The following is a 21,833-nucleotide window of genomic DNA, read 5'->3' as shown; positions in this document are numbered from 1 at the left end:
ATGCGCTTAAAATTTTCCACTGTGTGAAACCAAAATATACTTGATCATTGAAAACTTTGCCTATGACAGATTGAAATGTTTTATGGCTGTGCAGCTGCAGAAATCTCCCGTCTCCTTCAACAAAAGCAGTAACTCATGCTCGTTTAGCCTATAAGTGAAACCCTTAATCTGTTGTTTCCAGCAGCAGCTACAACGTTTATCTGATGAATGCAGAAATAATAGGAGAAACAAGCACGTTATTTTATTGCTTCACTGACGTTTCGCGCACCATGACAATGCGCATCCTCAGAGCGAATAACATACAAAATAAAATTTACAAAGTTATATACTGCAGTGCGGTTGAAGGCAAGAGAAATAAATAGCAAACCAACTTAAATAAATGAAAATAATTTTGTTTGTTATTTGCTCTGAGGATGCGCATTATCATGGTGCGAGAAACGTCAGTGAAGCAATAAATCAACTTGTTTGTGAAATTCTGATGAACACCCAAACTCTTCAGTATTTTCCAATGAGAAAAGCTTTAAAATTTTATCACTTTTCTCTTTTATTGGCATGCTATCTATGCTAAGCTGCATCACTATAACTAGATGTAGTTTTAACGAAAATGAGTTCAGTAGAGAAGAAATATTATTTCACATTTTTCCAGCTCCATTTGGCTTTATCTTCTGCTTCATGTACATTGTACATTTTTTTTATCAAGTGTTTCTTTTGTTGTAATTTTGTGCAAAATATTTTCTTGCCCACGCAGGGTTTTCAAATATAATTTACACTTATAACATTAAGCAATTCTGCAAATAGAGATCATAAAATACATTTTGGCAGAAGAAAATGTACATTGTACATTATGTAGGCTACAATGCACATTGTTGATCGTTTGCACCTTCTGGCGGATAAAAAATTTGGAAAATGAGTCAGGCAAACACGCGCGTTGAATCAGAGTTTGAGATAATTGCTTGATGTTTTGTTTTCATTAACTGAGACATATAAACGTAAAATAAGTTGGACAGTTTCGATTAGTTTTTTACTCCGCACGACCAAGCAGCGATTAGAACATGCTTACAAAAGTTACCTGTGACATGCCGTACCTTTCAGCTGACGTAGGCTCACATCATAATCTAAACTACTGTCTTGGTCATTTTCAATCATGAAAACTAAGCCATAGTGTTGCCATTCTCAACATTTGTAAAATTTATTTTTCGCAGCAATTGTCAAAAATACGATTCATAACAAAATGTGGACAAAGCAAGAGATGAAACGAGATTTCACTTCAAGTAGAAGAAATATTCTCGAAATTAATTACGTCTTGAAACTGATTAGTAGATACACGGCCTACTACAACACTGATTCCGTGGGTCACTGCAGATCTATTTCCAACCCTGCGTTAGTCTGCACGAAATAATTTCATTGAATAAATAATAATCTAAAGAAATTGAAAAAATCTCTTTAGATATCATAAAATGGCAAAACACATAAACACAGCCTAATGTCAAAACGGTCAAGTAATAAAACAAAAATATAACGCAAAAGCTGCTAAAGCAAAATGGAGTTATCGCTTTCAAAAAACAAACAGCTTCTCAGGCTACTGCTTGCGTAATTCTGTTCAAATAGCTTGGAAGCGACAGAATCTTGACGTCAACATTGGATGTGCCCCTCCAATTCCTTCATCATGTTTATCCACTCTGGAATGATGAAAATAAAGAGAAAGTTATGAATTTGTTAAAACACACTTTCTTGATTCATAAAAATACCTTGTGCTGATAATAAGCTACTGAAATCCTCAAAACAAAAAAGCATAAAAAAGATTCCTATGTTCCACAAAGCGATGTGAGCAAATTATCATGACAACTACAAATGAGCTTGAGAAAAAAACTTCCAGTGTGTTTTATAGGCTACTTACCGTCAAAGTCAATTAACTTGTCTGAATTCTCATCCCCATCCTTCATCATCTCATCAACTTCCCAGTCCTGGATTACTTCTCCTGTGCTCTGCATTGCTTCCTGGATAAGGAAAGCACTGGTTAGTACCCACTCTGTGAATCCTTAAGCTACTATACCCTTCACGTTATTTATTCATTAGCCAGATATTTATCAATGAGGAAAATAATGCGCTTTATGAAAAACAATGCTACGTTTTTGTGAATAAACAATTTAAGTAGCTGTTTGATGAGGTCATGGTCACAAGAAGCTCTTGGAGAAAACGTGGTCAAAATCAATGAATAATTTTGACCTCTTTGTATGTGATTTGGCAAGTATGGTTCTTCATCTAGTTTTCATCAAGACAGCGAAGTCGAACCAAAGAGCATCCAGTTTTGGCTAAGTAAGACTCGGCTTAGTTTTCAAAGTCCTGTTTTATTCTATCAGGCCGTTTCTAATGAAAATGTTCTATACTTGGTCAAAAAAAGTCAGTGGTTAACCTCCAAACTCAAAATCAAAACGGCGCTTGTTGGACTCTCGGAGTGTGCGCTTGAGCAACTCATTCTAAGGATTGCTCTCAATTCAGCGGCACCTATTGGATGGAATAATTTCCTGACAACAACAGTTCAAGCATCGAAAAACTTCACTCTGTCAATCTCGGTAACCGACCCTGCGTTCAAAAACCTCCACAAGAATGCGAAACTACCAGGAATAATGCGTCAAGAGCCTCTACAAGTATATATGTCAAACTACCAGGAATAGCCAATCAAGGCTTTGTCAGCTCGAGGATGAAGATTCAAAACCAAACCAGAAGTGTTTGTTTTACCTTCAGCTCATTCCAACTGATGATTCCATCCCCATCCTTATCATACCAAACAAACGTTTCCTTAAGAAGATTCTTGAACTCTTTGCTGAGGTCTTCTTCACGTTTTTCTTGGTTGCCGGATAATTGCCGCGTCATAAAGTCAAGAAACTCATCCAAAGACATCGTGTTTCCTGTGTTAGCAAACAGTTGCTTTAGAATAATAACAATTTAAATGATAAGAATAACCAAAACAATATAATTTTCTCCAGCTCAACAGCGTTGGATCCAGGTGGCACTTTTGGAGCTGAAACCAAGATGAAAATTTGCAAATTAAGTTCCCAAACTTACAATAGGACTCTGTTGTTTTCACAAAAAAATGTTTTTTGCTTGTCATCAATATGTGACACTGCAAAGTGACCTTCGGCACATTTTTCGAGCTGAAAATTTTCAACAACTTTTAGGCGACTGCCAAAAGCACTTTTTCCAAGTCTGACTCCAAAGTTAAGAAAACTGTGACTTTTGATAATGGCACTTTGAAAACTACACTCATTGTTTTTTGCAAGAGCAATTCAAGAATTGATAAAATAAACATGAAAAACCTTCCGCAAAATCATGGATGATTTCATCCACATCTTCGTCCGTTGAGGATTGTCCCAACATCTTGAGAACTTTACCAAGAGCGTCGGCGTCCAGTTTGCCATCAGAAGAGCCATTAGTAAAAATCTCGAAGGCGCCAATGCACTCTGCAAGAGGAGAAAATCTTTAGCCAAAAACTTGAGGGCAGTCTGCAAAGTTCAATGAAGCTACTGAGGGGTATGGCACACCTTTGTGGTAAATATCATACAAGATACATAATTCTTTTTACATCTGATAAATAGTTTTCAACATCAGTAGGACCAAAACTATTTTCTTTCGAAGTTGCTATTTCAGCGGTTTCATGATTTTTTTTTCGTTTTTTTTTTTAATACTTTGTGAGATTCCATGTCCCATTTTGAATTTGTTCTCATGACACTGCATGGTAGACTATCTGATGCTTTTCATTTCTTCAATACGGCAACGCGTAGACTACAAATACAACACTCAAGTAAATAAAGATGCTAAATGGTGCTGGGATGACAGTGAAAGACCACACGGCCCACAAAGTTTTCAACCATCTTCATACCAAACAAAGTAAAAAATATCAAAGAAACAGCAACAACAAAGAAAAACGTCATAATAGAATCATAAGCACAATATTTGTATCACAGTTCGTACTGTGACATCATCATACAAGCCTCCTCCTTACCTTCACGTAGTTCATCAGGTAGAGCCTGAAAATACTTCCAATTATAAAATGCATTAACTGTGTCGAATCAGTTGTAAATTATTTCTGATTAGCAAGAACACTCAACTTGTGCATAGTAATATAAAGTCCGGTTGAACCGCGTTAATTAGTAGATTCGTCTGTATACTTATTCAAATAGAATACATTTAGTATTTCATTATTCACATTACATCACTTCTTACATTATCTGGAAGTACATTTTTCAATGAAATATTTTGTTTTATTACACTAACTTTTCATGTCATGCAACTTTTCTTATTTGCTTCGTTAAAACTTAGGTTCTTAATACGATACAAGTTGAGCTGGCTGAAAATTTAAACAATTTAAACACTCCTAGTTGAAAAACCCTTAATCGATATAGTCATTGCTGAGAGTAAGCACAATGTCTTTAAGCTTCCTATTTCAATAAACGTTAGCTTGCATTGACTAACATCAACTTACCATCTCGGTTGTTGTGGTTTGCACTATCGAGTTGTTTTCAATGACGTTCAGCTAGTTGCTCGGTTTGTTATCGCGTCGATGCCGACTGGTTTTGTTTTGAATCGCTCACCGCTTTTTGTGCAAAGGTGACGATGTGGTCAATGGTGATAGTGACGCAATGAACACGTGACAATAGACCTTAACTGTCATATCAGTTCATAGATCAGCTATTAATCACCTTGTAAATCTGTCAGATATACTTTTGATGTTTTGAAGGGCACAGAAGAGCAGCCTAGACCAGGCACTGCACCCCTAAAGGTTTGTACCGAGGGAGGGAGGAGGATATAATTGAAATAGGACCAGTGGATATAATTTTGATGTAAACACATCTTCCAATTCCAACTATAGAATGTTTGAAGCAAAATATTAGCGAAGGGGTTTGCTTTTGAGTTAAGCTAGCCATTGTGACGTTCGATGAAACTCATTGAAATAAGTCTCTCGTCCTCCCCGATTGCCCAATTGGTTAAGTACCACCATGAATGGAAAACGATAAGATCAAGCAGCGGTGGTTCGGCTTTCGGGGTGGGCGCTTGATCAACGCATTCCATAAACTGCTTTCTATACAGTGATACCTAGGATATGCAATAATTCACAGACACACGGAGCGGTCTGGTCTGGGAGGCAATTGCCCCCTCAAAATTATATCTTGCTCCAAAAAAATCATGTTTCAATACTATTGCAACGTTTTCAAACCATTATAATTCATGTTGGATGACGTTTTCCATCCAATGATCCAACCATTTCATTTGCCAATCTAAAATTTTCTTTCCAGCTTCGTCATCTACTTCAGTAACAATCGTAAACTTCACTCTGTCATTTTCGGTGACCAGGTCTGCGTCAGTGGTTGAAAGACTCTACAAGTTTGCAAAACTGTCAGGATTAAGCTTTCATAGAAGCTTCTTTTAATCCGAGAAAAAGATTCCACAAGAATGCTTATCATGTTTTTGCATCATTATAATGTCGCTAAACGTTAAAATAAACGTTTCATTTCTGATAGAATTTTACTGTGCTTCGGTCAATGCATGGACTTTCAGTTTTTGCTGTTTTGTTCTTTAAATTTTGAGGTTGAGATAGCTACAGAAATTAGACTCACTCCAGTACTCAAAAATCTCGGCAGACATTATATTTTATTATTATTAGGTTATTATTCAAATCAGAGACGTTTTAAATTTCCAGTTCTTTGCCGTCTTTCCCCGCTCGTTGACGTGCTGCCTTAGTGGTATCCTTCTTGTTTCGGACGCATTAATGACAAAATATAAATGTCATAATATGATATTATTGCGTATTGATTAGGTTATAAAATAGAAATTAATATGTTACGATGTTTTAACCTGCTAAAACCTCAATTGCTAAGGTAACAGGGATCAGTGGTCAGTAGATGTAACAGAAAATATATTTCGCACTACGTTAGTGCATCGTCAGTTCTGATCTGATGTGATGTTTTAACCTGAAATTAACATTAAACCTTTATCATTTTTTCTTTATTATCTCACAAAGACTCATTGTTATGACAAAGTAACTATTGGTTGATTAAATTGTAATAAAAACATAAAAAAGACATAAAAACATGCTTGGTGAAAAATACAAAGATGTTCTGATCAAAATTATGTATATCAAAACAAAGTATAAAATGTAAGCCTCTGAAAAGACGTCTAACCGCTAGACAAAACAAAAAACAAAACGTTGGTTTGTCACCATGGATGAAAATGAAGAAGAAGTTTCACCTTTTGCACGACCTTTTGCATTGTCACCATCATCAGTGGAACCAACTCCACCTCCAGTTGAAGTAACACCACCATCAGTTGAAGTAACACCAGCGCCAGTAGAAGTAACACCAGCGCCAGTAGAAGTAACACCAGCGCCAGTTGAAGTAAAACCAGCGCTAGTTGAAGTAAAACCAGCACCGGTTGAAGTAGCACCACCGCTGGTGGATTCAACATCAACACCAGTTGAATCAACACCACCACCACAACCAGCGCCAAAACCAATGTTTTCAACAATGGCAGCAAAACCAAGTTCAACAACGCCAGCCGCAAAACCAGTATCGTCACGGGCAACAGCAGCAAAACCAAGCCGGGTAATGCCGGATGAAATACCAATTCTGGCAACACCAGCTTCAAAACCAACTTCATCATCGGCGGCTGAACCAGACTCAGCAACAGAACCAACTTCAAGACCAAAGCAGCGACCGCACTTCGAAGACGAGACAACGCTTGGAGTGCGAGGTTCGGTACAGTTTGCTTGTCAAGTCGGGAGGCCTGTTTTGAGGAAGGGGATAACACTTGCGCTGTTGATTCTGTTTGGGGGGTTTATATTCCACATCGTGGTGGAAAAGCTCTCTTCGGACTGCATGAAGGCATCATGGTAGTGAAGAGAATGCTACAAATGTTTCAATTCCGCATCAATCGAAAAGCAGAAACCTGAACAGCGCTTTGAAGGATACTGTTGACATGTGGAACAAAATGAAAAAGTTAAATCTTTAGTAAGGTTTTGAGGCAATAAATGAAAGCACTGCGTTAACAGCTTCCTTTGTATTGTAATGCAGGAAATGTGCTGAATGGCTGAGTTACAGTTTGAGCACTTGCGTCACTGAGTTTTTACAGTTCGAGTTTGAGCACGCTACCAGCTGAAATGGTGAAGAGAAGTTTTTGCAGGCTACAGTATCGTAATAATAGGTTTTCAGTTGCGTAACAGTCCAAGCTAGTTCAAGAGCGATATATATTTAAAATGGCTCATCAGGACGCTTTTGATGCAAACACTGTTTCACACAAAGTATAAGAAAATAGTGTTGCCAGTGACAGTTTTTATATTTGGTAATGTAAGAGGCCGTGGTTTGCCGTTTATGCCCCCTCTCGATAATTCGCCAGTAAAATAGTTTTATCATGTTGTCAAAAATTATCACCAAGTTATGATATGGTCTCACTACCCTAACACACAAAAGCAAAAATAATCTGTTTGTTTAAGTTTGATTAGTAAATAAATATTTTGTTATATTTTTTTTTAAGAAAATTTTATATTAATTTGATAAAAAGTTATAATGTAATGAAAAAATTCAAGGAAACTAAATGCTAATGAGTTCATTATTATAGTAGACTGGTATAGTGTGCTAGTATACTACATCATACACATTGGGTAGAAGGGAGGGTGCTTTTCAACAGTCAGCTTTAGCTGATAAAAGTCGAACCAGGATCGTACAATCAGAAAGCAAGCGTCTGTCCGCTGCTCGTCGTTATTGCAGGCCAGACAAATGTAAAATGTGATAAAGAACGTTACAATTGTGGATCTAGGATTTTTTTTGAGGAGCTCTAGAGTGAAATGGCCCTGCGTCAAAAGCTTCTACAAACGTGACCAAGTGTCTCCCTGGGTCCGTTACTGGGCCCTTCTACCCTGCACTTCTTACATTTTAACTTTTAACTATAGCAGCCTACAAATCTTTCATCATTTATGTCGAGGCTAGGGCCTAGGCTATAGCTCAGGAACAGGAACCCATGGCTCGCGCGTCATATGTGGCTCTTTTGATGACGTCATCTCTCTCGCAGATAAATCTAATTTTCTAAACTTCAAAACGCAAAAGTTTTATCGTAACTTTATCATCACAATTTAGAGCTGAAAATACTCTCAGAATGCATCAAATTGAAGGTAGTTTTTTAAAATTACATTTTTAAAATTATACTCAATTACAGAATTATATTTATCCATTACTGTATTACACAATAAATAAGTTACTATTAATAGGCTACCATACTATAAAAGTGCTCAATGCCAAGCAAAAAAGCCAAGCAGAGCAAATTACGTCAAATATAGTTATTAGGCTACCTTCTAAAACCTCTACAGCCTGTTGTATTTTAAAAGAGAGATGATCAGAAAGTTCTTATTGAAATGTAATTCTATTTGAATAAGGACCTTTTGGTGGTCCCCTTTGTCCCCAGACCCCGCTGTTTTTTTGTCTTCAGCGAAGACGGGGCTCCACACTTGCAACTCACCAGCTGCCGTTACAAACACTTGTAGCCTATTAACTGTTAATGCATAATACTCTTTGGCTCTCACAGAAATATATTTTCAAAAGCATAGCTTTCATGGCTCTTTTGCTTAAAAAGGTTCTCGACTCCTGCTATAGCCTAACCTAAGATTTATGCTTCCTCAAATTTTGATTTCCACTTTTTAGCTTTTTGACGCTTCTTCCACTACAGGTTCGACATTTGGTAAAATCAGGCGTTTTTGTGAACCCACTAAAATCTACCTTCTCCCATTAGCACTGAGTTATCTGCCTCCAAACATTCGAATGACTGATTCTTGTTTTAGTGCAGGCTACAGCAGCCTATAGCCTAAGTTGAGCAGGTTATCATTAGTTGCATTCTCATTTAGTTTTGTCCAATATGTTCAAGTTTCTATGACCTATATTTTATATAGCCTATTCCTATTAGAAATTAGCCAACTTGATAGGTTATTTCGGCATCGTTCTCTTTGAAATGAGAAAGTTTCTCTAAAAGCTTAATATTGACAGTTTTACATGGGCCTACTTGTATTCTTGTAGCTTACAAGCTTTCAACAAACGGGCCCAAATGCAGGCCCACTTACGAAAATTGACAGCGAAAAGCGGCACCTAGTAGATGCCCGTTAGCTCAATGGTTACGCACCTGGCTCAAGATCATGCGGCGCTCGTTCGACTCTCAAGGTGTGCGCTTGAGCAACGCATTTTCAGGACTGCTCTCCATTCAGCGGCACCTAGTCAATGGAATAATTAACCGGCAATAACACTTCACTCTGCCAATCTCGGTAACCGGCCCTGTGTCAAAATCCTCTACATTGTCTACAAGAATGCGAAACTACCAGGAATAACGAATAATTTTGAGAACACTCTTTATCATTCATAAACTTATTTATAATTAATTAATTAAACTACCATTCAACGTTTTATAGGTAGAGAAAACTTTTTCTCAAACCGTAGAAAATTTCATTATCAGATCACCGCTTCAATGCGTGATGGAAATCTACAGATAAATCTGCATCAAGCATTGCAGAGTGCAAAAAACAGTGTTGCAGAACGCGTTTTCGAATATTAAATTCTCATCAGTGCAACTACGTTTATGAACGCAATAACAACGGTTAAATTTAAACTCAATACAATACATTACAAACATTATAAGGACATATTCTCAGTGTTCAATTGAATATTAATAAATCCAGAGACATCAGAAAATCACTTCCCGCATGCAATTCCAGACCGACATTACTCGCTTAAGGTGTTTTTTGTTAAAACAAACTTAATGTTCAAAGCAAAAAAGCCATCACAATGAACATATTATCTGAATTATTATTTTCATATTATCTGAATTATTTATAATTGGTAGGCCTATTGTCAGCATCCTGCGTGGTTTCAGATAAAATTAATTTTTTAACCTTTTTGTTTTCGAAGAAGCCTGGCTTTTCCGTGCAGATTAAATATTTAAAAATCATTTCCTTGCTTAAAAAAATACATGTTTAAAGTTTACGGTTAATTGCGGATACTACAGGTAAGTGCAGTCAAGTGTATCAAAGCAAAAAGTGATATTTTTGTTTACTTTTTCATATGCTGAAAGGAAGAAGTTTGCTGGAATGTTTGTTCTGGGATGAATTGAATTTCTGCTGTATCACGCTCAACTGAAACATCATTGCACGAACTGAATTGTGTTTATCCGCTTTTACAGAAATTTTTGCATTTTTATCCTTGTGGGGCTAGCCAAGACCTAAAGTAAGAGGATTGGCAGTTTGCATTCAGTTTTGCAAATGCCTTTGCAGCGCAGTTCAATACAAATAATCAGAAGTGCACTAACTCAAAGAGCAGCACATTTATTTTACAGAAACTTGTCTGTTTATAATCAAGCTGTGTGGTTTAATGCCATTTCTTATAAAAGACAGCTGCTCAAGTTTCGTACGAGTATAAATTTATATCAAAAGCAAATAAAAATGGGTGGAAATACAAGCAAAGAAGAGATGATAGAAGCATATGCTTGCAAAGTTACTGATATGAAAGATGGAGAGATGAGAGAAATTAGTATCGGAGATTCAAAGGCTCTTCTTGTGCGTGATCAAGGAGAGTACAGTGCTATTGGGCCAAAATGCACTCATTATGGGGCTCCTCTTGTCAAAGGGGCACTAAAAAATGGACGCGTGCGGTGCCCCTGGCATGGAGCTTGTTTTAATATTAGAACTGGAGATATAGAGGACTACCCAGGTCTTGATTGTGTTCCAAGGCATGAAGTTTTAATTCAAAATGGTGATAAAGTTGTTATTCGTGCTTCCAAATCTGCTTTGGCTAGCCATAAGCGCTACAAGCCTATGGTACAAACTGAAGACAAAGATGGTCCTCATGTTTTGATTATTGGAGGAGGACCTACTTCTGTGACATGTGCTGAAACCTTACGACAAAAATCGTTTACTGGCACAATTACTATAGCTACAATGGAGACTCATCTACCTTATGACAGGTATGGTACCGGTACCAGTATGCATAAGAATATGCAGGCCTCGAAATTCGTTTTTGGTGACGGCGGACAAACGTGTCCGGTCTGAGAAGCCATCTCGGCGGACAAATTAAGTCTCACGGCGGACACACCAGTTTTAGCCGTCGATCGTCATGCTTAATCACTTTATCTTGATAATTCTTCGCCATTTGAGAACTATAGCTACGGTATTAGAAGGCTTTTTGATATTTCAGTAAAGTCATTTTGAAAGGCTTTCATCAGACCAGTCAAAGCGCCGTGTAGCTGGTCAATACGTCACATAACTGATTAACTTCCACCGAACGAGGTCGCGTGGCTTATTGCGTCACAATGGTCTGAGCACGAGTCGGATAACTTCTACTACATTAACGCTACTATTTTCTGCTGTACAAAGTTTCACAGGCTTTTTTCATAGCCTAGTTGTATAATTCTAATTTTGTAACCAACCTTGCCATATCAATGTTACTCGGAGATCAAAGCCAGACATTGTGACGCAAAACTTGAACTAAATTGCGCGTGATTAGTGTAGAAGTACCCGTACTCCTATCGATTCTTAGTGAAGAATTCACCTTTGTTACGCTGATTCAATGTCATCAATCGTTGAAGCAATGTAAAAATCAAAAGTTTTCCTGCATGAATGGAAGCTAAGGGATACAGTATTCACATTTTCTATATGCACGCTAGAATGCGCTGGAAATTATATTCTCGCAACAATTGTTCGTGCTAGCCTATGCAATGACGATTTGTATCGCTAGTTCCTGTGTTATTTCTCGGCTGACAAATATGACCGATGTAGATGGTACTTCCCGCGGACATCACATGCTGTGACGGCAGACATGTCCGCCGTGAATTTCGAGGCCTGATATGGTAACTTCAATATTGCATTTTGTTTATTGCATTGTATAACATTTTTATTCAAGATGGTATTATAATATATATGAAGTAGTCAGGTTAATCACAATATTAGTACACACTAGAAATCTAACATGTTACCATACAAGAATGACACAATAATGCTGATACTTATTTACCCTGTTAATTCTTCTGGTTCAAGTTCATCAAGGAGTTTTTACCTATTTTCTTCAGACAAGATCAAAGAAATAATTCTTCATGCCAAAACTTTGTTAAAAAATTAATCATGTTGCAAATTTACTGCAAAAATAGTAGACAGCATTGGTGGATATGCTTGGCCATAGGCTATGTGACACTCCTGACTGTGATGCTAAGCAAAGGCTAGTAGAAGGCTAAGATCCGCATTAGTGTTTTGTATATATATATGTTATGGTGTTATTTATTGTGCCATAAAAATTTATGAAGTGCCAATGTTACAAGCTCATATGTTCAGCATTGGGTTGCATTGAGACGTTGTGAGCTTGTCAGGTGTGTTTGTAATGCATCCCAACACAGAAAAAATTGTGTTGCATTTTGTCAATTTTTTTTATGTTTTACTTGTATATTTCTCACTATTTTTCTCTGATTCATCTATTGTGAACTGTAGAACAAAATTGAGCAAAGCTATGGATGTGAAACCTGAGAGCATTTACCTACGACCACAGCAATTCTACGATGCAGTCAACATAAAAATATTGCTTGGAAAGCGGGCCAAAAGTGTTAACACAATCGAACAAAGCGTCTTATTTGATGATGGAGATGTGATACACTTTGACAAACTTATGGTTGCCACAGGTTTGAATAAATTATTTGGCTTTTATCCATCTAACAATCTGCAGTTAATGTTCTTGGCAAATAAGAAATTTGCAAATCTACTATTTTTACGTAAAAACATAATATATATAATGCATCAACATACAGGCCTGAGGGATTTTTATATTAGGTGCGTCCTGTTTCACAGCATACATGCCAATAAATCAATGCTCTAGATTTTGTATTTCTATGCAATTGCAATTTAATGAGCCATTTTTAAGCTTTGTTTATACTTTTATGTATATATGCCAAAAATATTTGTTTAAACCAAGCTGTGTTTTTTCTACAAAGATTTGCTTTTGCTGTCATCTGGTTTGCCTTGTAGATAGTTTTTGTTTGTGTTAAGAAATAAATTACATGAATCCTGTTTTGGTCACATACGGTAGTATTTAGTATATATGGCTGTTGATGTTTTTTTATGCCCTGGTGATGTAACAATCTATTTTAACTTGTAGTGTAGTAAGCTGATATCATCGCGTGGGTGTTTTGAGAGTTTAGAGTTATGTAGCTTTAAACCATCCATGAACTAACGCCATTTGTTTTTTTTTTTCAAATGTAATTAAATTTTTCTTTTACGTTTGCATAATTTATGCAAAACCAACAAAGGGTTTGTTTTCTATTGTAAAGTAAAGAGACTTTGTCACTGAATTGTTTTTATTTCTTGTTTTCATGACCTTTTCTGTTATTTACCTATCACATATTCACTGGTCCTATAGAATGCACCTAAACCATGAATAAATCAGAAAAGGGTTTCTAGAACTTGAAATATTGTTTTAATTTCTTGCAAAGGTTGAATCAATGTGAAGCACATCACGTGGGTTCATACAAATGCATTGAACATCCCAGTCAGCAATAGTTGGCTTTTTTGCATCTAACGACATTGAAACGACGTAAAAAAAAGGAACTTTTGTGGGCTTGGATAGTTTTGTAAACTGCTCATGCATTGAATCCTAGGCCTCAGGTCAGGATTATGTAGATTTGCAACTCTATAAATTTTCATTTTTATGATAAATTAGTAAATGTGTATCCGTTATCTCAGGTGGAAGACCTCGTACTCTACCTATTCCTGGCTGGGATCTGAAAAATGTCTTCGTTCTTCGGACACCAGATGATGCCAATGCCATCTCGAAGCAAGCCAAGGATCATGATGTCGTGATTTGTGGCGCATCCTTCATTGGGATGGAACTTGCTTCTGCGCTGGTGGGGAAAGCAAAGTCTGTCAGCGTTTGTGAATTCTTTAGTGTTCCCTTCGAACGAGTCTTGGGAACTGAGGTACGGTACATTTGACAATTTTCATTTGTTGTTAATGAACTACCATACAAACATGCTATGAGCTGTAAAGCAGGACTGTGGAGTCGGACGGATTTTGGCATGTCCGGAGTAGGAGTCATTAAAAACAAGGCCGACTCCGGCTTGATACAAAACGGTATTATACATTACATATATACTGGGATGTTTCATTTTTTCACGATTTTTGAAATCAAAAATGCTTGGGGTCTAATCAGATCGGATTTTGCTGATCCAAAGTATTTTTTCGATCGGACGACTTTTAGAGGGTGCGCGGCCCCCCCAAAGTTTGAAATTTGAAGCGTGGAGAAATTTGCAGGAAATATGCGATATCTCGGTAACGGAAGGAGATAGGAAGACGTGTAAGGTGTCAACTTGTACGGAATGGCCAACTTCCTATCTGCGCTTAATACATTTTACTACCCTATCTGCAACGGAAAAAAAGTTAATTGCAAAAAACTGTTTTTTTTCATATTTTTGATGTTTTCTTCCCAGTTCTACAGAAAGCACATTATAAAACCGTGTAAAATCTTTTTTAAAAATATTGTTTCTTGTTGTTCGTATTGTGTCCTAATACCAGAAAATAGACATGTTTGGTCTTGCTAGTTTTTGGAAAAGTTCTTGTTTCAATTTCGATTGTAACTTCTTAAGATGAAACTAAATTAATAAACAATGATGAAAGGCAAAGCAAAAACTTAAAAAATCTGGCAACACTGAAATCGGAGTCGTATAATATTTGCCCGACTCCACAGCCCTGCTTTAAAGGCAACATGATAACCTGTGATCTTTTGTGTATCTCAGGTTAACTCCTTACAGAAAAATTTAGGCCACCAATTAATATATTATATAATTGAATTTGATCCTGACCGATCCATTTCGGTACCCGCTTTGTTAACTTCTCCATCTTGATGATAAGATTTACACTCAAAGGGCTAAACGTACCCCAGTCGAACCCATCTACTTTCTTAGCAGCGTCGTTAATTGCAGGAGATTGCGAGAGAGTTAATTTTTGTAAATGGTGTGTCACACGGCCGTAGCCCAGAGCATCACGCAAGCTCTTGTTCTACCGTTGAACTCGGCCAAATCCTGCGCAGAGCACCTGTCAGGGCATTCGAGTAGATGTTGCATTGTTTGCTCCTTCCCGCATTTGCAACTTGTGCTCCCCATGGAATACCCCCAGTGTATTTTTGTAAATGATGTAATAATGCATTTTCCATGAAACTTTCTTTTCTGCTTTGCTTTGATTTTCAAACAAAATACATTGACTTGAAGCTTGTTAAACTCAAAACAAATCGCTTCCGTTGCTGTCAGCGCTCTGTAACGGTCACTTTGTCAATTGTGTCAGTGTTTTTCGTCATTAAAACATCCGCGGTGATAGCAACAAATACTACAACATGCGATATATTAGTGCAGTAAAAAATGGTAGTGCAACCTTCAGGTTAGAACGAAGGTTACACAGAACCCCTCTAACAACACAACAGGTACGGTGCAGACAAAGAACGAAAAAACAACAACGTTCAATTGTTATAAGATATTACAAGAAGTGTATGCTCGTTTGTAACGGACACTTCCTTTGTGCATTATTACCAATGTATTTTATCAAGCAATGCATTTCTGATGATGAAGTATCAGTGACGTCACAATGCTTCCTGTTCCCAGGTTGGCTCCTTCCTCCAGCGACTTCATGAGAGTAAAGGCGTCAACTTTTACATGAACGCTTCCATGGTTGAGCTGCAGAGCGAGTGCGGAGATGTGCAGAGAGCTTTGCTTAAGGACGGTTCAGAGCTCAAGGTACCGTAGTTCACTTCCTTGCAATGAGAGACTTTAGAGCCATAAACGTCTAATTCCGCAGATTAAAACCTATTTGTGTGCAACTTTGCCCTTTGTCGCCGTAATGGACGCATTGTTATTCCATAACAACTTTGAAGGTGGTTTTAAAAGCAGATCCAATATCTATATCCATGCATTGCATATAATTCCTTTATTATACCACTACAACTTCCATACAGACACTGCCCGCTGGTTTTTTTTTCGCTGATACTTTTCGGTCATTTGTCCGAAATGACTTGAAAAAATTCGGTCATTTTTTATTGTTGTGTTTTATCTGAGAAAAGTTAGAACAGACAAACGTTTCTTCAACGTTCATTAGCGAAACTCAACCTTGCAACACCCGGCCACAGATATTTTTTTCGGACATTTTGACCGAATTGACTATATTTTTTTTTCGGACATTTTGCTAAGAAATCGGTCAATGACCGATAAATGACTGAAAAAAAACCTAGGACACTGGACCTTTCTGGACTGATGTGGAACTCCAATATCGAGTTGTAGACAGAGGAAACCATAACTTGTTTTGAAATAGAGTTTACTGGGTAGTTACCGTTGTGCAATTACTTTGGTTGAGAAATACTGTTTTTTAAATTAAATGCTTTGTGGGGGATCATGAAGTTAATTTTCTTTCTTTTTTAACACAAAATTAGTGGATGTATGGTAGAAATCGGTTACATGACAGTACTTCCAGCAACAGACTGTGATAACTGATTTGTTTTGCAAAAACTGTATAATACTTGTCAGAATGAAGACTAACTACTAACTTCAGTTCTGGTAGTTCACTATTGATAAGTCAGTAGCTTCTGGCTTCGATACAGGTCAATTGTCAATGCAGAAACAATCGGTTGTTGGTGTAATTTCAATATAATGAATGTCAACTTGAGTTTTGCGACACCAACTGTTGAACACTGTAGTGTTACCGCGTATGTGCATCTAAGAAAGTCTTCGGCAGAATTAGCGTTTCCGTTCCTTTCCCATTCGCTTCTTAAATAGAAACTTTCCGCACGTTCAAGCAGGCTGCTTATCTCACAAGCCCTGCACGACTCTATGATTGTTGCAAGGCTTGGGTATACAGTACAGTGATTACGTCATCATTGACTTATTGCTGCCTGTACGTTGACATGCAACTTCCCTCCGGTCACTCTATGAAAGCTCTGACTCGTTTGTTCAAGTTTGTTTGTGCAGCTTTGATATACAAAAGTAACATTAACTTGGTGTAAAGCACTGCTTGTATCTGCACAAAGGACATTTGGATAAAGCTGAACGTTTATATAACGTGGAAATCAATCCAGAAAAAGCAATTTTATAAAATACTTGTGACCCATTAAGTGTAGGATACAGACAGTGTGCTTGGGTTAGGTTCTAAGTACCGCACCAGAAAGGTTTGGCTGTTGAGTCACGGATGAACCTTGTGACAAAGTAGATGATGTTGTTGCTAATGCTAGTTGTTGACATTTTGTCGGTTGCTTAGCCGAGTGGTGGGAACGTCTGCGCGACGTTCGAAAGAACGTGGGTTCGACACCGCTCCAGAGCACGCGGCTGTGTCTCGGCAAAGACACTTAATGGCATGGAAAATAAGGGGAGCAGCTGACTCGAAGACTAGCCTATATGTCACTTCGCTGCTTTCTGTCGTCTGTTGTATCGCATCTGTGATCGCAGTGTACTGTATGTTATCGCAATGGGCGCAAATAAAAACATGATTATTATTATCGCTTTCCTTCCAGGCAGACCTGGTCATTGCCGGGGTGGGAGTCATTCCTGCCACCGAATTCCTTAAGGGGAGCAACATTTCAATGACCAGTCATGGATTTGTTCACGTGGACCGCCATATGAGGGCGTTGCGAGCCGACACTAAGGAACCGTTCGAGAACATATACGCCGGTGGTGACATATCCATGTTCCCTCAAAGGTGGGTGGACGATGCGCGATTATGATGACAACAATAGCTATTATATATATCACTTTCGATTTGTATTCATTCATCACAACACACATATCGTAAAATTTGAGTAATTCAACCTTGTGCTTAAGATTATATGTACGGTACCAGCAGGGGTGTGATCAGGGGGACAGCAATTACCTCCCACCGAAATATTTTAATTTGAAACGAATATATATTCCACACCCTGTTACAGCACCGTTTGACAAATTTTCATTATGAGTATTTCCTGGGGATGTCCCCCAGACTCGTTGACGAATTTACTCACCTGTGAAAAAATATTTATTCCCCCCCCCCCCGAAATTTTGTGCTGGCTGCGGCCCTAGGTACCAGTAACATTAGGATTCTTATCAATCTCAGAAGTTCGTACTTTAGTTTACACACGTTCATAAAAGTATTGTTTTTTCTTTCGTCTGCTATATTGTTACACAATAAACAGATTAACTTTTTTACATGAATTCAACGTCTGCAGACGTAAAAATCATGTAAATTGGTTAATTTTTTATCGTGAAATTACTGACAAGTTTTCTCTTTCAGACTGCGCGACTGGCAGCCTTCCAATATCCAGCATTGGCAGATGGCTCACTATCACGGGAGGACCATTGCCACCAACATGGTCGTTGGGAAGTCAGATCTTCAAAACGTCAATTCCGTTCCTTTCTTTTGGACCCAGCAATATGGCAAGAGTTTGCGCTACACAGGTTAGTATGGACTGGATTAGATTTCCTTTCTAAGCAACGGCACTCTCTCATTTTTCTTTAAAGGAGCCTGGTCTTATCCCGAAACATCAGAGGTCGACCAGCTGTCTTCTCCACTTCTCTCTGTCGTTGACATCTTCAATTTTCATATTTATTTTTATCAGGTCATCCTTTAAAGTGTCTTACCATGTTTTCTTTGGTCTTCTTTTCTCAGTTTTCCTGTCATCATCTTATTCCAAACTCGCTTTGTCAAATTGTTTTCATCCGTTCGTTCAAGATGTCCAACCCATCTCTGACGTTGCGGCTTCATACTAATCAAAATGCGCAGTGTTGAAAGCCTTCTTGTACGTTGTAACTTAACTCTTCTTTTGCTTCAACGACGTCACTTAATCAAGAAAGTGGATGCAAAGGATCTCACAGTGTAATTGCAGATGTGAACAAAATTTTGTTTTATTTGAAAGTGTCATGAAGTTCGGCAACTAATCAAAGTTCACAGGCCTCGAAATTCGATTTTGTTGACGGCGGACAAACATGTCCGGTCTGAGCAGCTATCTCGGCTATATATGAAGTTCGACAACTTATCGATGTTGCTCAATAACCTGTTTCATGTCAACCTATAATCGTTCCATTTTAATGAACCCTCTTGCTCATCCTCTCTGGAAATATAAGAGTTGCAGAGATGATAAGGTTTTTAGTGATTTGGCCGAGTTGCTGCATAATTCATCTCCCACTTGAACTGATTATCACGTTCTTACAAGGACGCTCTCTGTTAGTCATATATTATTATTCAATTCATGTTTGCTTGGTACAAACCCTCACCTACTCTTTGCCAACTTCATTTTGTGGTTTGGAGCAGTTGACTTGATGACCAAATGATCTTTCGCTGTTCCTGGCTAATCAGCTTGATTTATTCAACACTGAGCTTACTTTTAAATGCGTTCCTCTATGTTTATGAATAATGTATGTTATTGTGATGTAAGTACACTACTGTGTGCAGTGCTATTACCGAATCTGATTGGCAAATGAAGGTACTTGTCTCTTTCATTTTGTGGGAGGAAAATAATTTGTTGACGAGTTCCAATGTTCATAGCTAATCGAAACATCAGCTCATGTCCTGTCATCATTCATGCAATCTATGTTGGCAAAGACAATAGCTGGGTCATGACGTCACAAGAAGGTGACCATAACCCGCGCGTGCGTCATCATGACTTCATTAACCCCACTGCTGACTACATTATTCATGGCACGCTGTCACGATCAACTTGATTTCTTTTGCATTAATTCAACGTAAACAAGCACTGCTGTAACCTTCAAGTGACAACGATATGAAATATTAAACTTTACAAGTTGCGTATCTTCAATCTCCATAGTTCCATTGCTTGGGAAACTGCTCGGGTTGGTGGATGGAAAAACATGTCCACGTACCGGAATCAAGGGAGACAAATTGTTGGAAACGTGCGGTTAATGAGTTATCCTTTGCCACTGTGACGTGATATTATAATTTCAGGTTACGGAGTCGGTTATGACGACATAGTGATAGTCGGTGACGTAGGCGACGGCAAGTTCTGTGCTTACTACACGTCGGGCAACACTGTGGTTGCTGTGGCAACGATGAACTACGATCCTGCAGCGGCGGAGTTTGCGCAGAAGATGCTGGCTGGAGAGAAGATGGAGAAAAGTGTTGTGCTAGCTATGAGCGAACAAAGCCATAAGTTCTGAGACTTTATCATTACTGTTACGTCTGAGATCATGATACCAACTCAAAAAATGTGTTGCGTTTTGCTAGATCATGTTCATTGGAGTGTTTGTATTCAAGATTGATATTTCAGTTCTGCCATGGGAAAGATGGGTAGACATATTTAAAAACGTCGGCAAATAAGTTTGACGAAAACGTATAAAATGGTTGCTAATAACACTTTGTTCTAATATGTTAAACTGAGCATCCCCCTTCCGACGCCATGGCAGGACAATGATTTTATCCTGATCCCGAAGATGCGGTGGAGTGATCTCTATGGTCAAGATAATGGAGTTTCTTTTGCAATGATTTTCTTAGATGCCTATCCATGTTGTGTGAGTGCCATATTATTTCGTGTTGTGAAAATATTAATGAATTAACTTGTTGAGATATACTTTTGAAAAGTCCGGGCGTGGGGTTCCCCGCATTTATTACGTTCCAACCCACATCTCGTGGTACATCCTCCTCCCCTATGTAACTAGATTACCTCTGGGGCCATCAACATTTGTTGAGTTTAATTTGTTAACGTTGTATGGTTATGACGATTTTCTTATGTCATCGATGACGTAACCGAGATAAACACGTGATTAAACGAGGGCATCTCTTTGGTGGGTTGGAAAACCTTCATAACCTATTCTGCAGGAAACTGCCACCACCCGACTCCAAATCACAATGTTAAGTTTTGAAGTGTTTCCAGCCAGAAAATCAGTCGTTTTTGACATTGCTTCAATCTCCGCAAACGTTGAATCAATGTAAAAAAATGGTTTGGTTAGAAAAACTTGTTTGCGAAAAGGATTTTATTTAATAACAACCTTCTGAGAATTCCAAGCATGGACAAAAAATCTGTCAATATTTTTAAGATGCAATGAAATCCCTGTTATAGCAATCTTGATTTGAACCGAAAATCTTTTATTTTTCTTCAACGTTGCAGATGTTGAACCAATGTGAAAGATCTTAATTCCTTATTGGAATCGCTCTTTGGAGCGAGACCTAAGATTGTGTGCTGTTGCTTATATTTCTTGAATAGCTGATGATGTTTTCTTCAAAACATGTTGTCATCTGCATACAGAACAACGATGTTAGCCTGCGCCCGACATCTTGTGTGTGTGCAGAGCTAACATTTTCATTGTGTGGCTGAAACCGTCCACTTGTTTCAATTACATCGCCTGTTACAATATTACTGATCTTATTGTCTTGTTCCTTTTGCAGCATCAAGTTTACAGAGTAGTTTTAGGATGATCAGTGATCATGCAAGCTTAGGATTTAGTTTACTGTTGATGCAGAGATTCTATATTTGCCTTCAACTGCTTTAAATGAAGCTGTTCAAATATTATTTGCTGGGTCTTTGAGAATAATTCGGATCCAGTAAAGGAAACTTGCAAGTAGAATAATAATTTGGCTATAGTGACTTAGGCGAAACTTTGGAAGGTCTCAATACAGGCGAGTTCTACTGTAATTAATGAGGGAAAAGGTAGTTTTTTCGGCGAAAAAGCATGATCTTCTAAAAACAATCCAATGCAAAGTTTAAAGCAAAGGACAACAGATGCTCACTCCTATTCTTGGCTCTCGAAAAACGTATTTTGGCGCCAGAACTTATCCCGGTTTACCCTGCCAACCGTACTGCTCATTTGATAGT

At 38.0% G+C, this 21,833-nt stretch overlaps 3 protein-coding genes across 3 annotated transcripts; 2 read left to right on the top strand and 1 right to left on the bottom strand.

Moving 5' to 3' along the window:
• Positions 1-1,172: 1,172 nt before the first annotated feature.
• Positions 1,173-3,862, bottom strand: LOC145767381 (troponin C, body wall muscle-like). The gene is made up of 5 exons (XM_082579192.1): positions 3,687-3,862; positions 3,318-3,461; positions 2,740-2,909; positions 1,898-1,997; positions 1,173-1,679 (listed from the first exon to the last, which is right to left on the bottom strand). The coding sequence occupies exons 1-5, from the start codon at positions 3,733-3,735 to the stop codon at positions 1,633-1,635; spliced, it is 510 nt and encodes a 169-aa protein (XP_082435318.1). The 5' UTR covers positions 3,736-3,862; the 3' UTR covers positions 1,173-1,632.
• A 2,202-nt stretch (positions 3,863-6,064) lies between these two features.
• Positions 6,065-7,040, top strand: LOC145767058 (uncharacterized). The gene has a single exon (XM_082578798.1). It carries the CDS (start codon positions 6,219-6,221, stop codon positions 6,888-6,890), a length of 672 nt encoding a protein of 223 aa, XP_082434924.1. The 5' UTR covers positions 6,065-6,218; the 3' UTR covers positions 6,891-7,040.
• A 3,073-nt stretch (positions 7,041-10,113) lies between these two features.
• On the top strand, positions 10,114-21,380 carry LOC145766370 (apoptosis-inducing factor 3-like). The gene is made up of 7 exons (XM_082578067.1): positions 10,114-10,989; positions 12,503-12,690; positions 13,748-13,980; positions 15,655-15,786; positions 17,550-17,734; positions 18,302-18,465; positions 19,970-21,380. Exons 1-7 carry the CDS (start codon positions 10,289-10,291, stop codon positions 20,179-20,181), a joined length of 1,815 nt encoding a protein of 604 aa, XP_082434193.1. The 5' UTR covers positions 10,114-10,288; the 3' UTR covers positions 20,182-21,380.
• The last annotated feature ends 453 nt before the right edge of the window (positions 21,381-21,833 follow it).

Source organism: Aplidium turbinatum, chromosome 3 (assembly GCF_918807975.1).
Source record: "Aplidium turbinatum chromosome 3, kaAplTurb1.1, whole genome shotgun sequence".
NCBI classification, from domain to species: domain Eukaryota; kingdom Metazoa; phylum Chordata; class Ascidiacea; order Aplousobranchia; family Polyclinidae; genus Aplidium; species Aplidium turbinatum.
This window is presented reverse-complemented; position numbering and strand designations above follow the sequence as displayed.

Bases quoted from the DNA above. Each gene is read 5' to 3' on its own strand.
- LOC145767381 (XM_082579192.1), bottom strand. From the start codon at position 3,735: ATGCAGTGTCATGAGAACAAATTCAAAATGGGACATGGAATCTCACAA. The intron at 3,462-3,686 runs GTATTAAAAAAA...CTCCTCTTGCAG, and splicing joins GGGACATGGAATCTCACAAA to AGTGCATTGGCGCCTTCGAG. The intron at 2,910-3,317 runs GTTTTTCATGTT...TTGCTAACACAG, and splicing joins CATCCATGATTTTGCGGAAG to GAAACACGATGTCTTTGGAT.
- LOC145767058 (XM_082578798.1), top strand. From the start codon at position 6,219: ATGGATGAAAATGAAGAAGAAGTTTCACCTTTTGCACGACCTTTTGCA.
- LOC145766370 (XM_082578067.1), top strand. From the start codon at position 10,289: ATGCCTTTGCAGCGCAGTTCAATACAAATAATCAGAAGTGCACTAACT. The intron at 17,735-18,301 runs GTGGGTGGACGA...TTTCTCTTTCAG, and splicing joins ATATCCATGTTCCCTCAAAG to ACTGCGCGACTGGCAGCCTT. The intron at 18,466-19,969 runs GTTAGTATGGAC...TTATAATTTCAG, and splicing joins CAAGAGTTTGCGCTACACAG to GTTACGGAGTCGGTTATGAC.